The 14,396-nt window shown below is 39.0% G+C and overlaps 1 protein-coding gene across 8 annotated transcripts in view; it reads right to left on the bottom strand.

The window, feature by feature from the left end:
* Window positions 1–2,756: 2,756 nt before the first annotated feature.
* Window positions 2,757–14,396, bottom strand: part of GPBP1 (GC-rich promoter binding protein 1) — a 36,464-nt gene continuing 24,824 nt past the window's right edge. For all 8 annotated transcript variants that reach the window (XM_085043425.1, XM_085043423.1, XM_085043427.1 and 5 more), the window contains 6 exons: window positions 13,928–14,112; window positions 12,817–12,957; window positions 12,193–12,354; window positions 8,264–8,448; window positions 4,764–4,866; window positions 2,757–3,670 (listed from right to left, as the gene is read on the bottom strand). In XM_085043425.1, the coding sequence (XP_084899551.1) occupies window positions 3,512–3,670; window positions 4,764–4,866; window positions 8,264–8,448; window positions 12,193–12,354; window positions 12,817–12,957; window positions 13,928–14,112 (935 nt within the window). In that variant the 3' untranslated portion in view covers window positions 2,757–3,511. The remainder of the gene's footprint in view (window positions 3,671–4,763; window positions 4,867–8,263; window positions 8,449–12,192; window positions 12,355–12,816; window positions 12,958–13,927; window positions 14,113–14,396) is intronic.

Genomic DNA, 14,396 nt, shown 5'->3' on the forward strand with positions numbered 1-14,396 from the left:
CTCTGCTGGACTTGATGTAAAAACTTCCAGAACTTTCACTCAGGACACACAGGAGCCATCTTTATGCCACTCCCCACCCCTCAGACACCTCCCCAGGCTTACCAAAATAGCTTCTGAGGGGTCCAAATTTCTCCTAGATGTTAAAAATACTTTATTGATGTTTTGGGCCAATCAAAACCACCACAACCAGCCAGCAGGTTAAATGCATTTACTGAAAAACAGATATTCTTTAAAGAACAAACACTAACATTGAGGTCTCCATATCAAATCAAGCTGATGATTTTCCCCCGCAGTTGCATAGGGGAATAAAAATTAATTTCCTTCACACTTGGTAACATTTCTCAAAGATTGGGATAACCATTAAAATCTTCTTCAGAATCTTGGTTGGGCCCAACATGAATTAGTGGAAAACTTTTCTGCAGTTTTAACACTCTTTTCAGCAAAGATAGGTAGCTTCTCTTACGCCTTAAGAAAGAGAAAGGGCCTGTACAGGTCAGTGAGCAAGCCCTCTGATCATTCTGGATGAGGTAAAGGATTCCCAGCTCCCCACTGTAAATCCAGGTACCCTCCATGACAGCAGTAGGCAGAGAGCACATCCCACATCAACAGCACATCAGAAAAATCAATGAATGACTGATCACTCCTCTTCACTTTTGAAGAGGTTTGCAACAGGGATTAGAAACACATGGTTCTCTGCCAATAAAGCCAGGAAGATAAATGGTAGTGACTTCATGCCTGCATGCAGCTATCTGTAATTAGCATCACTGAAGTCAAGCTCTTTCAGCCCAGCACAGACAAATTATCCCCAAAGCTTACTAGTACCCACTAGGAAATGGGCAAGCTTAGTCACCAACTTCTCAATCCTTTAAGGCAGACACCTGCTCAAGCAGAAAAACAAGAGAGGATTTATTCTGGGAATGGGTCATGATTTACAAGGGCCAATGCACCACTAAAATTGCCCTGGGAAAGGAACAAAGTCAAAGATGGAAAAGGTTGCATTGTTAAATACTAGAGAATCAGATGTCATTCTTTCCTGCATCATCAAGCACTAAACAAAAGGGAGGGGACCCATGCAATAAAATGGTTTGATGCATTTTATGGAAGTTAACTATGAAAACCAAACATTGTCTCAAGTGATATTTCCCAGGAAAACAAAAACTGAAAGAGTTCCACAGTAACTGACTAAAGAAAGAGGTTCTTAAGGTGACACAAAACATGACACTCTACCCAGTTTTGTGATAAGTAAATGTAACATAAGGGAATCAAACTCCTCAGTGGAAATACCAAATTTCGCCCACTTCCATACTGCAGTGAAGGGCAAACAGAAGTGACAGAGCAGGCGGATAACCATTTAAGCTAGGGTCCATGCAGACCTTCAAGGGGTCTCTAAACTGGCAGAATGGACCATTGTACAAGACCAGAAATTAATCCACAAGTAGCAGCACACACAAGAGGAGAACCCACAAACAGAAAATCTACAAAGGCTGTAAAAGACCATTCTACAAAGCAAAACCGCTGCCCAATTTCTGTTACCTTCTTTGCTCACAGCTCATTATAACCAGTGCTTCCATCACCAGTTTCAGGATATAAGCTAGTAAAAAAGAAGTGCCAAGTATGACTAGTACTTCCTCTAAAAAGAATTTTCTCAATTGCAAATTGAGGAAAAATTTCTTTGTAAATTTCCAAAGTCTATACAATTTTAACACAATTCTTCTATAATTATATTATCTTCCCAAAGGGCTAATTACTGAGGTGACAACTGTCACTAAACTGCATAAGGAAGGGGGGGAAAGCCTACACCCCACCTTGAGAAATGTCAAGGCAAAACCATTTTCACTTAGTGTTAAAATGGCGCATCCACATACCACTACATAATTAGGATAGGCAGAAGATCCTGTTAATGGTATGTGAAAAGCAAAATATGAACAAGCTACACCAAGTGTCAAAGTCAGTAAAAAAAAAAACTAAAGGAGAGGGGATGGAGAACGGTGTGTAAGGCATGCAGATTGGAAAAACATCATTACAGATATGGCAGTTTTCTTTTTAAAAAAAAAACAATTTTATCCTCTTAAATTAAGATTAGAAAATGAAGTATTTCAATACACCATGCCAAAATTAACTACATCAACATTTGCAAGCCTCTTCTAATACAAAAACTGACCTCTTGAAAAGAAATATCTATTTAAATTAATAATAAATAAAAAAGATACCAACTTTGGCCCAAACTGATGGCACCTTATAAGAAAAGTATCTTCCTAAAGAAATACAGACAAAATCTCAACTTTATAAATATTTTTGCTTTCAAGTTCTAAACTGCAAATAATTTGCTATAAGAAATAGTAGAATTCAAAAACATCTTGAGGGGGGAGTATCTATATCTATATATATATATATATATATGCTATGCTATAAACACATGTGATATCCCCAGGAGCAGTTGTGCTTTTGAATTAATGCTACACAGCTTGTACAACTGTGGAAAATACTTAACTAAAATAAACCAATTAAAACTATAAATAATACCACTTTCTTTTTTAAAAGTGCAATCATAAAGAAAAGGTCTGACACAGAGTAAGCAAAACAGGTGGTTATTGCACACATATACTTCTGCAGCTATAAATGCAAGATCTCGTGATGAAAGTATTTTTACCTTGTTCTGAAATGCAGACTGCTGCTAGAGTACATGTAATATAAATGCAAACAAAACTTAAGCAGATTTAAAAACAATACCCATGATGCTATGCACTGAGACAATACTCTGTAAATCAGTTTATTTCCCATGTAGTGGACAAATCCAGCCAGTGTAACAATTTTTCTGCTTCTTGAATAGTAAAATTAAACTGCTTCTTGTCCCACAAGTCACTGTGAGAATAAGGGTCTTACAATACCCCTTAAAGCTTTCAATTTAAAAGTTAATTCTAGAAATTTGGAACTGTAACATCAGGGTCTTTTGCCATTAATAACCACAACAACACTACAAATGGCTAAAGAGCAGTTATCTGTAGAACAGTTCAATAGCTCAATTAAAGAAGAGTTTTAGTGCATTTTGCTCATTTTAGCCAACATGCTACATTGCCCTTTTTGCATACAAAGTGGACTTGTTGATTTCCACCGTTAGAAAGAAATTACTTGGCAAGCAAAACACTGTGTCCAGCTGCCCTTGTTTTCCTTAGACATTTTAAGACAGAAGCTTTGCAAGATATTACACAATTCCTTGCTTTTTTTATTAAGTGAGAAAGTCTGATTTGTAACATTGTCACATTGCTAGTCAGAAATGTTTCAGTGATGAAAGTCAATGCTGAGTGAACCCAAGGCCTCATTCTACAACATTCGTTTACAGAAAAATTATAGTGATTTTCAACACACCCAAGAAAACATTCTTCAGAGAAAAGTCCCATCATTCTTCCTCTGGTAGGCATATTACTACATAAATTAGGATTTTTGGTTTTGGACAGCACATCCCCAAATCTTCACGAAAACAAATGGGCTTCTACAGGTGTTACAGAAGTCTTCACACATCATCATCATCTGATGTATCACTGCTGCTTGTCTCAGAATCCTCATTCTCCAGAGCAGGTTTGAAAGTGCTGTTTCTCCAGGGGCTAAATTTAAAATTACAGATGACGCCATTTTTCAAAATGCCATTTTTCCGAAGGCCATTTTTTTGTAACTGAAATGTGAAAACATTATATGTTTAGAGAAAGAAAATGCAAAACACAACAATCTGTTGCAATTCAACACTCTCTACATCTTCACTTCTGGGCTACACTGGATCCACAGCTTTTCATATATACACACAAAGGATAACTCCCCCGTGAGGCTTCACTTCTGGCCAGCCACCTGTATCCAAGTGTCTCCAGTTGTGCTGAACTCCTGCAGTCAATGAGTTCACCCTGTTCTCACCCAATCCCCACACATCTTGCCCCAGAGATCCCTCCTCCCAAAAAAGTCTCTTCCTGCAATGCAGTCCCCTTTCCCACAGTGCTGCAAACATCTATGCTAAGAAGGGCAAGGGGCAATAGGGAAGGGGCCCAAAAGAGATGCAGCAGAGAGCAACAGGTATTCCAGCAACTGGAAAGCCAAAGACACTGAAGAGAAAGGAAACAGATACTTCTATAAAAAGAAAGGGATTATTGAATTTTCATATTTAGACAGTGTGCAGTAAGACAAGCATTTGAGAGTTTAATATTCCAAATACTCTACTCAGTATGTTTGTGGCTAGACCTGGAAATACCAAAATGTTCAGGTTTAGCACCACACACAAGTCTCCTGACTCTTTCTCACTGACCACACCAGCTACACTCAACATCCCTAATTTAAAAAAAAAAAAAAAAAGGAAAAATCAAGTCTAGATTGCTTTTTCATACTTTGTTATGAGTAAATTAAATGTCCCTCAATTCCTAAAAAAGAAAATGCAGCTCTCAGAACACCAAAGAAACTGCAGAAAAACCTTGAAAGAAGACTCTCTTTCCTTAGACTAAGCCAAGGAGCTTGAAAGTCTGAGCACTTCTACCACCAGCAGTATTGAAACTACTCAGAAGCACTCCCCTACCCTTCCGTTGATATTTTGTGAATAGGCCTGAGCTACTGTCAGCACTGGTATCCTATTTTTTCGAAGTAACTATAGTTCCAAAAGCACAGTACTGAGATGGTAGTGAAAGAGCAACACCCCTAACGATCAAAATTGCTGCAGATCCTCCTCAAAGGCAAGCATATAGAGTAACCAACTACAGGCTTACAATGGAAAATTAACTTAGTCTTACCTGTTCACTAATGACTTGGAACTCCCTCATCTCATCCTCAGTTAGTGGAGCACACGTTTCATCATTTTCACTGTCCTCCTGCCAGCCCATCTCCTTTAACAACCTTTAAATTAAGGACAACATTAAGGAATTTGCTACACACACAGACATTTCAAGCTCTGCCTCCATGCATGTCTAAAGATCTGTAACAAATGCATTGATTAATCAGCCTGTATTTTTTTTAAACAAACTCTTACATACATGTAAGTTCAAAACCTGGTAACAGATATGCAAAGCACACAAGCTGAGTTCTCAGGTCCCTGAAAGATTACCCTATTCCACCACTGTTCTTTACACTATATGTGGTGAAAACTGTGCCTTCATTCTAAGGCAAGAGATCTCTGTCAGGTGAAACAGTAAGAATGTATCTCCTTAACACAATTTACAACTGTGAGGGAAGCAGCAATGTACTGCCCTGAGAACAGTATGGAGAGACAAAGACACACTGAGGGACTTTGCAGGGTTTTTTCAATAACAAAGCAGAGCAGTCATGAAGAATATTGGTGGTGCCCCTCAATGGAAACCAGTTCAGGATGCAATGGCCTCATGTAATTTCTTTTTTATAGCACATGCTAATGTCAAGAGCTGTGTCAGGCTTCTTCATAACTGAGTCTCAGCCAACAGAACATGCTGGTATTTCAGCACAAACAGCAAGGAATGAATTTTGGGATGAGGGGAAGAAATTAAGAGAAGAAAGATTCTTCTTGTAACTAAGCTTGAGATATACAAAGATGCAATAATCTGGTCAGTTTTAGCTAGTGCCAAAAGAGGGGTGGCAGTATGTGAGCAGGAAGAAAGTGATTTTACACTTGAAGATCCTGTGAAAATAGGGGTTATCTGAGGGAGAAGATATTGTGACATTTAACAATGAGGCTATTAAGACTGCTTGCTGCAAAGTTTTTGCCAAAAGGATTAGCACCTTCTTCAGGCAAACCAGTCATCTTTTGACCTTAAACATCAAAGCAGACTAAAGCTATTTCACAAAAAATAAAGAGGTTTCTAAAATATATGCCAGAACTGGCACTTAAGAGCTAAAAAACAGTGAATATGTTAAAACAGGAAAGTAAGACAAACTCACAGGTGATATCATATGCCAGGCACTTCATTTAGCCAGACATCAGCAAAAAGTGTCCTTCAATACAACCCTCCCCACAAAGAACTCTATGTCCCAACAGTGTGGATGTGCACTGGGCAAGCCTGCAGGTAACCAAAGGCACCAATGACAGTTTTAGAACCTTAACAAAAGCCTGGAATTGTAGAAGAAGGAGAATAGCCCTACTCTGCTTGGGAAAAAAAAAATTGGTTGGACAATGACAGATATGAAGATTGCACCCCCTGTAACATTTGGACCAAATTGGACAGCATAACAGGCAGGAACAATTAAATTGTCAAGAAGCAGTAAAAATATATGCAAGGCATCCAAAACTCTAAGAGAATACATGCATTTGTATAGCCATACAGAAAAACACAATACCAAATGCAGTTCAGTGATAGTTGAGTTAGAAAGCTTTACTGCAAGCAAGCTCAGACATTGACCTTGCATTCAATGAAGTAAATAGTTACAGAGCTCCTGTTAAAATAAGTAAAATTTAGGGTAATGGCTAACTAACTTTTAAGCAACATCACGTAAAGTTAGCAGTACTACAGTCCCTTTAAATTTACACCATTCTAGAATGGTTAAAAGTGCGAAGTACATTAAAAAAATTACTTTGGATTAGCAAACTTGATGCTGACAGGATTGCTGCATGTTGGAAACTTCCCCAGCAGGAAAGAAGCCGTTTTGTACATAATGTGCCAACACTGTTACTGGGTATGCAAAGGTATCCTGGGAGGTAAGCTGGTGACTGCAAGTAAAATTTATTATAAAAAGGCTAACAATAACATCTGTCTACATGCATGCTGAGCTGACAGCCAAAGGGCTGGGGCAGTATGGACACACAGCCTCTCTGAGATACCACAAAGGAAAGACATTTGCCCAGAAATCCTAAGAAGGCTATTTAAAATAACTTGAATTGAAAAATTAAGAGTTAGATTTGACTCACATCTCCCAGTCAAAAAATCACCAGCCTTTAGTGGCCAAAGATTTCACAGAATCCCAGAATATACTTAGTTGGATGGGATTCACTAAGAACATTGGGTCCAGCTCCTGGCTCTGCACAGAACAACCCCAAGAGTCACACCATGTGCCTGAGAATGTTGTCCAAACATGTGAACTCTGCCAGATTTGGTGCTGTGACCACCTCCCTGGGAAAAGTGTTCCAGTGCCCAACCACCCTTTTGATGAAGAACATTCTCTCAACATCACAGATTTTCTCTCTACAATGGCAAGCAGTATTTTTGTAGCCCTCAGATGTCTGTGGTATTCCAAGCTAACATCTGGCAAGCTGAAGTCCCCCATTAGGACAGCAGCAGTCCCCAGAGGACTTAGAAGTGTCCCTTAGTTCCTTAAAGTACAGTCAGTGTCATTATCCTGGGTGGGTGGCTTCCAGTGTACTCCGACAATGAGTCCATATATTCCAGTCCCTCCATTAGATACACCACCACTCCCCCACCTCTTCAGCCTGCCTGCACCTCCTGAGGAGCCAGTAACCATCCATAACAGCCCAGTCACAAAACTCATCCCACATGGTGTCACTTATGACAGTGATGTTGCTACTCCAGGACTAGGACAAGGCCTTCTGTTTCCACAGCCAATGGTGGAGAAAAATGAACAGAGAAGGGTACTTTGTACTCTTCATATTCATGAGGAATAAGAGGAAGTGAAAGTTTCTTCTACAAGTGCTACAAAAAGGAAGAGTTCTCTAGTCCAATGTTTACATAGACGCTATCACAAAAAAAGAAAAAAAGATCTGTCTAATCTATCATTCTAATTCCATAGCTGCCAGAACCCGTAAGAATCTGTCAGAGCTCATGACTAGCTCATTTCCAGACTGGGTTGTGATTTTCCAGCAGCATCATTCTCATATCTACCAGTTGCTACTAGTGGGATAATAGAAGTATTTCAATCCTTTTTTTGAAATTACTTCCTCACCTTCCAGTGGATTGTCTTGTGACATCACTAACAGTGTCAGCAAGTCAGCTACAAAAGTAATTAATAATGACAAAAAACTCACTGGAGTTTTCCATAAGATGCAGTATTCAAAATATTATTAATACAGGCAGCAATTATATAAATTGTTCCACCCAGACACCGAGACCAAATCGGAGGGATATAGTCACTATGCAGTTTGCTATATTCTTTATTTCTTTACTAAAAAATTAAGGTAAGTCAGTACACAGGTCTAAGAAACAAAGTATATTTCATGTTAAATTAGTACATATCTAAGAGATAAATTTGGCATTACTCAAGAAACATTTTATGTGTTCTCAGTTTTCAGATTCTGACTTCTGAACCAGTAAGAATTAACGAACATGCTCAGTTACCATGAAGGAACACTCTTTCTGTTATATAAAGTACATACCTATGCTCTGCCTCAAGTGAGCTTGAAAGAACATTTGCCTGAGGGAAAGCTGAAGACTGAATGATCTGCTGAGGTGTAATAGAAGTATTACCATTCTCCTGCAGAATCTCATTTTCAAAGTTTCGGTTTATATCTCTCTGATGATGAGGATTGTTGCTGTTATGCAAGCTGAAGGATTCATCATCCTAAATATAAAAACAATTTTACATTACAAAGTTTAAAAGTAAATTCCATCCACGAGTAAATATCTAGAAGTGCAGCAGTTCAGTGGTTCTGTTTAGTTTAAATTAAGTTTAAATGGAGAGACTCCGTACTTCAGGGGTAATTCTGTTCACCCTTCTAGCTTTTGCAATACCTGCACACTACAGAATTCTTAAGGTACACTACTGATCAAGTAATGCAGATAGCAACTCACATCCATTTTCCCCAAACTTCTTTTCTGCAAAGTTTCACACATATCTTAAAATGCAAACTTATTTCTGCTGCCCTTCATACTTACAAAAATAACACACTATCTGTTGAATTTATAATGCTCCTAATTAAATACCTAATTAAATACCTAAATTAAATTAAATACAGAGCTATGTGTGTCAGGAGAAGTCTGAAAGTACATGAGTTCTCAAGTTTACTTAGTCTAAAGGGCAGGTCACAACACCCGTATCTCAAATAGCAAATTCTCTGCCATGAATTCAGAAAGACTGGATACTGCTCTTTTAATTCAGACAAGTTCACTTGCACATATGCAGTCAACTGCAGCTTGTCAGGCTGTGGTGAACAGCTACTATAAATTACTAGGGTAAAGAAAGAAAATTTATTTAGAAAGTAGACTGTTCATGTTCACTCAAAGATTAAAATGTCCTCAGCCTATAAGCCTGAGGTATTTCTTTCTACTCTACTCATTCAGCAACCTGTAATTCTTATTTATGAATGAGCCAAATAGCCTCAAAGAGGCTAACAATAAAAACAAAGAAGAGTACGATAATTATCTAGTTAACACTCTTTCAACAACAAAATCCCTAAACTGGGCATACAACGGCATTACCCATAGCAGGAGAAAATCATGCTATCAGTGAGTTCTGCACCTGTAAGAAACCATACTTCAGAGCACAGGATCAAGACCATCATTTCCCTCCCACTCACAGTGTTGTCTTTAAGAAATTTTCAGTAATTTCAGAATACAGAAAAAAATTCAGTAATTTTAGAATCATCAGCAAGATATTGTTAAGAACACATATCCCAGTAAACATACATTCAGCTGTTACATCATGTGCCTGAAGAATATGTCATATAATATCAAGAAAAAAATATAAATTTATTAAACAATTTTAATATATAGGGCAAAATAGCTTCCTCCAAGCGTGATTCAGCTGCTGGGTATGATTTGAGTCATTAATTTGTAAGTCTGAACCTCTAGATGGTTCCCAAGAACTCTTCAATCTTAAATCAAAATCTTTGTGTATTTCTTGAAGACATGAACAAAACTACCAATATCCATCTCAGGGCACTGAGCCATAGAATGCCTAATGAAAAGATGCAGAAATTTTTCAACTCACACATACAGGTAAGTTCTACAGTCCCATTACAGTAAATTTTATTTTGCCTAAATAGGATCGGGGTCAGAAAAGTCAATCTCAACTTTATAAGCAAGGCACACTGGCCCTGTGTCCTTTTTAATACCTCAGAAACCTAATATCCCTTCCTCAAAATCACTTGTTTATCAGGCTGACTTGTAATTTATGAAATTTTTTTTTAAATAAGATATTTAAACCACTCATCTACAGCCAACAGGCCTGTAACCACTTCAGTCTAAGATATTTATCTTCACTTGGACTATGTATAAGTTGGTGGCGGCTAGCAGCATTGACACAATGTGTCTCTGGTGTCAGTCAAGCACTACCTAAATCGACTCAGGCTGAAAGAAACCTGATGCATATTATACATGGATATTATAGGCCTTCAAATTCTCAACTGGTAAAAACCAATGATTTATGTATACACTGAGCTATTGCTCCCATGATTAGACCAAGAATAGAGAACTTCTGGCTACCTAAACACTAATTAGAAAGGAAATGGTTTAAGTAGCAGAACCAAGTTTCTTGTTTTGTAGGACAACTAGCGGCCAAGGTATGAAACACTGCCCCCCACAAGTCTGTGGGGCTAGGTGGGATTCACACAAGTGCATGGAGGGAACTGGCAGAAATGTTCACTGAGCTACTTCCCATTATTTATCAGCAGTCCTGGACTACCACAGAGGTCCCAAGCCACTGGAGGCGGGCAAATGTGACGCTCACCTACAAAAAGGGTTAGAAGGAGATTCTAGGGAACTACAGGCCTGTCTGACTGACCGTGGTACCAAGGAAGGTCACAAGGCAGATCATGATGAGTGCCATCACATGGCACATGCATAGCAACCAGGGCATCAGGGCCAGTCAGCAAAGGTTTGGGATAGGCAGGTCCTGTTTGGCCAACCTGATCTCCTTCTATGGCAAGGTGATCTGCTTAGTGGATGAAAAAAAGTTTTGGATGTTTTCTGCTGGGACTTTATTAAAGCCTTTCTTAGACACAGAACTCTCCTGCAGAAGCTGGTAGCCCATGGCTTGGACAGGTGCATGCTTCACTGGGCAAAAACTGCCTGGATGGCCAGGCCCAGAAAGTGGTGGTGAGTGGAGTAACACCCAGCTGGTGGTCAGTCATGAGTGGGGTACCCCAGGGTTCAGTACTGGGAGCAGTTCTGTTTAATATTTTTATCAATGATCTGACAAGTGTGTCCTCAGTCAGTTTGCAGATGACACCAAAATGGGTGAGAGTGTTAATCTGCAGGAGGGCAGGAAGGCTCTGCAGAGGGACCTGGACAGGCTGGGCCATGGGCTGAGGCCAATGCTGTGAGGTTCAACAGGGCCCAGGACTTGGATCACAACCCCAGGCAGTTCCACAGGCTGGGGCAGAGTGGCTGGAAAGTGCCCAGTGGAAAAGCACCTGGAGGTGCTGGTGACAGCAGCTGAACATGAGCCAGGGTGTGCCCAGGTGGCCAAGAAGGCCAATGGCATCCTGGCCTGGATCAGCAATGGTGTGGCCAGCAGGAGCAGGGCAGGGATTGTCCCCCTGTACTGGGCACTGGTGAGGCCACACCTCGAGTGCTGTGTCCAGCTCTGGGCACCTCACTGCAAGAAAGACATTGAGGTGCTGCAGTGAGTCCAGAGAAGGGCAATGGAGCTGGTGAAGGGTCTGGAGCACAAGTGCTGTGAGGAGCAGCTGAGGGAGCTGGGGGTGTTTAGTCTGGAGAAAAGGAGGCTCAGGGGAGACTTTATCACTCTCTACAACTGCCTGAAAGGAGGCTGTAGGCATGTTGGGGGTTTGCCAACTCTGTGATAGGACATGAGAAATGGCCACAAGTTGTGACAGAGGAAATTCAGGTTAGGCATCAGGAGGACTTTCTTCTCACAGGAAGGGTAGTCAAGCATTGGAATGGGCTGCCCTGGGAAGTGGTTGAGTCACCATCCACAGAGGTATTTAAAAGGAATGTAAATGAGACACTTCAAAACATAGTTTGCTGGCAGACTTGACAGTATTGGGTTAATGGTTGGACTCAGTGAGCTTAAAGGTCTTTTCCAACAGATATGAATCTATGATTACGTTCGTTTACTAAGCTTAATTTATCCTTTTTATTGTTGCTAAAGACACATAAGTACCTAAGTCATTAACATGCACCAACAGATACTGCAGAAAGACAAAAAGAAACTACTAAGCAGCACTGGAAGAAGAGTAGTATTTGGAACAATGTCTATAAATTCATCTAAATGTAACTCTTTTCCTTCATCTAGAGATCTAAGACCACTACTTAACAACTGTTAACAACAAAATAAGAAATAGTTTATGGTTTGTCTGAAACCTACTGCTGCTGTATCTACAACAGGTTTGAACAAAATCACCTTCTCTTGCCCATCATGATTCTCATCTTCATGTTCCTTCACTCTATCTTGTTTCAATGCTTTCAGAAATTCACTCTTCTTATCAGTCCGCATTCTTGTCAATTTTGTTAAACGAGGCTGACCAGATTTGTCAACAGGGGATGAAGAATTTGACCGATTACACTAGTGTAGGAAGTTAGAAAAAGAAAGAATGTTAGAAGTGCTTTCATTTAGAAAATTTTGCATGAAAGACACAGGTATCTTATTTTAAATTTCACATGTATTCACAGTCAAAAGCATAGGGAAGATTTGCATTTTGGTATATATAGTTTGTGCATGTAAACCCAGAGATGCAGGTTTATGGAGCACTGCTAATGAACAGTAGGCCTTCTGAAACATGTAATACATTTAGCAGCTTTGAAGTTTAAATGGATCGGGTTGTATTTCCTAATGATGGTTTTTACTCCAAATCAAACCTATAAAGGAAACTGTGCAGTACTTAAAGGCCAGTGATGTGCCTTCCATCTTTCTCACACATCAGCTTCCAAAAAAACATATTTAATACAATTCCGCATAAAATTTACTGATCACCCTCACCTAAACAAATTAAATGTTTTATAGATTTGACCACAGCCACTGCTTTACCTCTTTCATTGAATTTTGTGTTACAGCGAATGCCTTGACAGTTGATTTGAAAGGACTGAAATTGCCAACACCATATGCAGATCCATGGGGAAATGCATTCCCAAGTTTATTTTCTTTTGCTTGGCTTTTCCACTGTGTGGGCTAAACAGAAATATAAACAGAAATGTAAAGAGTCATTAACTACAAAAGGATTATTTTCAAGAATCCTCAGAAAAATTACTAAGCAAAAGCAAATCATAACTGCAATTTTAATTTAGTGCAAACATCTGTTTTCTTGTGGAAAAGAGGTTGTTTATGAGCAATTCATCTGCTCAGAAATACTGCTCACACTGTTTATATAAAGACTAAAATTTCAAAACAATTAAGATCCTCATATTTAAGGTATTGAAAATGAAATATGGGATTTCAACAGCTGAAAGTATTATTTTAGATTCAGAGTGTTATGGAGTTAAGAACTATTCGATCATATGCTCTGAACAGCACAGAAAAATTCCTGAAATAAAAAGCTAGAGATGAAGCCACCAAGAATGCCTCAGTTGGTTATAGCCTGGTGCTAATAATGCCAAAGTCATGGGTTTGATATCCGTAGGGACAATTCACCTAAGAGTTGGACTTGGTGATCCTTGTGGATCCCTTCCAACTTGAAATATTCTGTGATTCTGAACATGGAAAGTTTCAATTGGAAAGAGACCAGAATGACACTAATAGGTTATAATGTCATCTCTGTCTATAACTGGGATGAATTCTGAAGGTATTATTATGCTGACTATACATCTCCAATAGTTATTTAATTTTGTTCTATTAAAATCATATACAAAAAAGACACTGCTGTTCTGTAAGTTAAACACATCATTTTTACTCTCACTCATTCATCCCTTGCACTTTGCAAAAATGGTAGATAAGAAGCAAAGAGAGACTAAATTGCAGTATAATTTACAAAGAAAAATGAAAAAAAGTTGTTTCTATTCTTTTTTGGTGTGCGTTGCACTTTGCAAGTGTTGGATACATGATAATCTAGGAACAGTATTCTCAGGGATGGAATAAGCACATTCAGAATTACGGCATGATTTTTCTTGGCATGTTTTTCATGACACTGGTATCCAATACTCACCTTTGCAGGTGGAGTGACAGGTTTGGGGACTAACCCTTTATAAACACTTGTGCCAGTTCCATTCCTTACTGGCTGTGAATGAAGACTTCCCACTACTGGGAATCCAGATATCCGCAGTTCTTTTGCACTGCCTTTTTTAATGACCAACATTCTCTGAGATCTAGATTTAGGATTTAAAGGGTACTCTGGAAAAAAAAAAAAAAAAACAGAAGTGTGTGTGTATATAGATATATATGTGCGTGTGTGTGTGTGTTCCTATGTGTGCATGTGTACACAATCTTGCTAGTTTTTAGTTCATAACGTACTGGACAGTCAAATGGTCCAGTGCAAACAGGCATAAATTAGGAATCTAGCTCAGTATTAGTTCCATAAATAACACACCAGATAAACACAAGTTCTGTTTCATTTTCTACAACCATCATTTTTAAATTATTTCATTTGGCAATGCAGCAATTGCACTTTTTGAAAG

This window comes from Lichenostomus cassidix, chromosome Z (genome assembly GCF_008360975.1).
Source record: "Lichenostomus cassidix isolate B80296 chromosome Z, HeHo_3.0, whole genome shotgun sequence".
Classification (NCBI taxonomy): Eukaryota; Metazoa; Chordata; class Aves; order Passeriformes; family Meliphagidae; genus Lichenostomus; species Lichenostomus cassidix.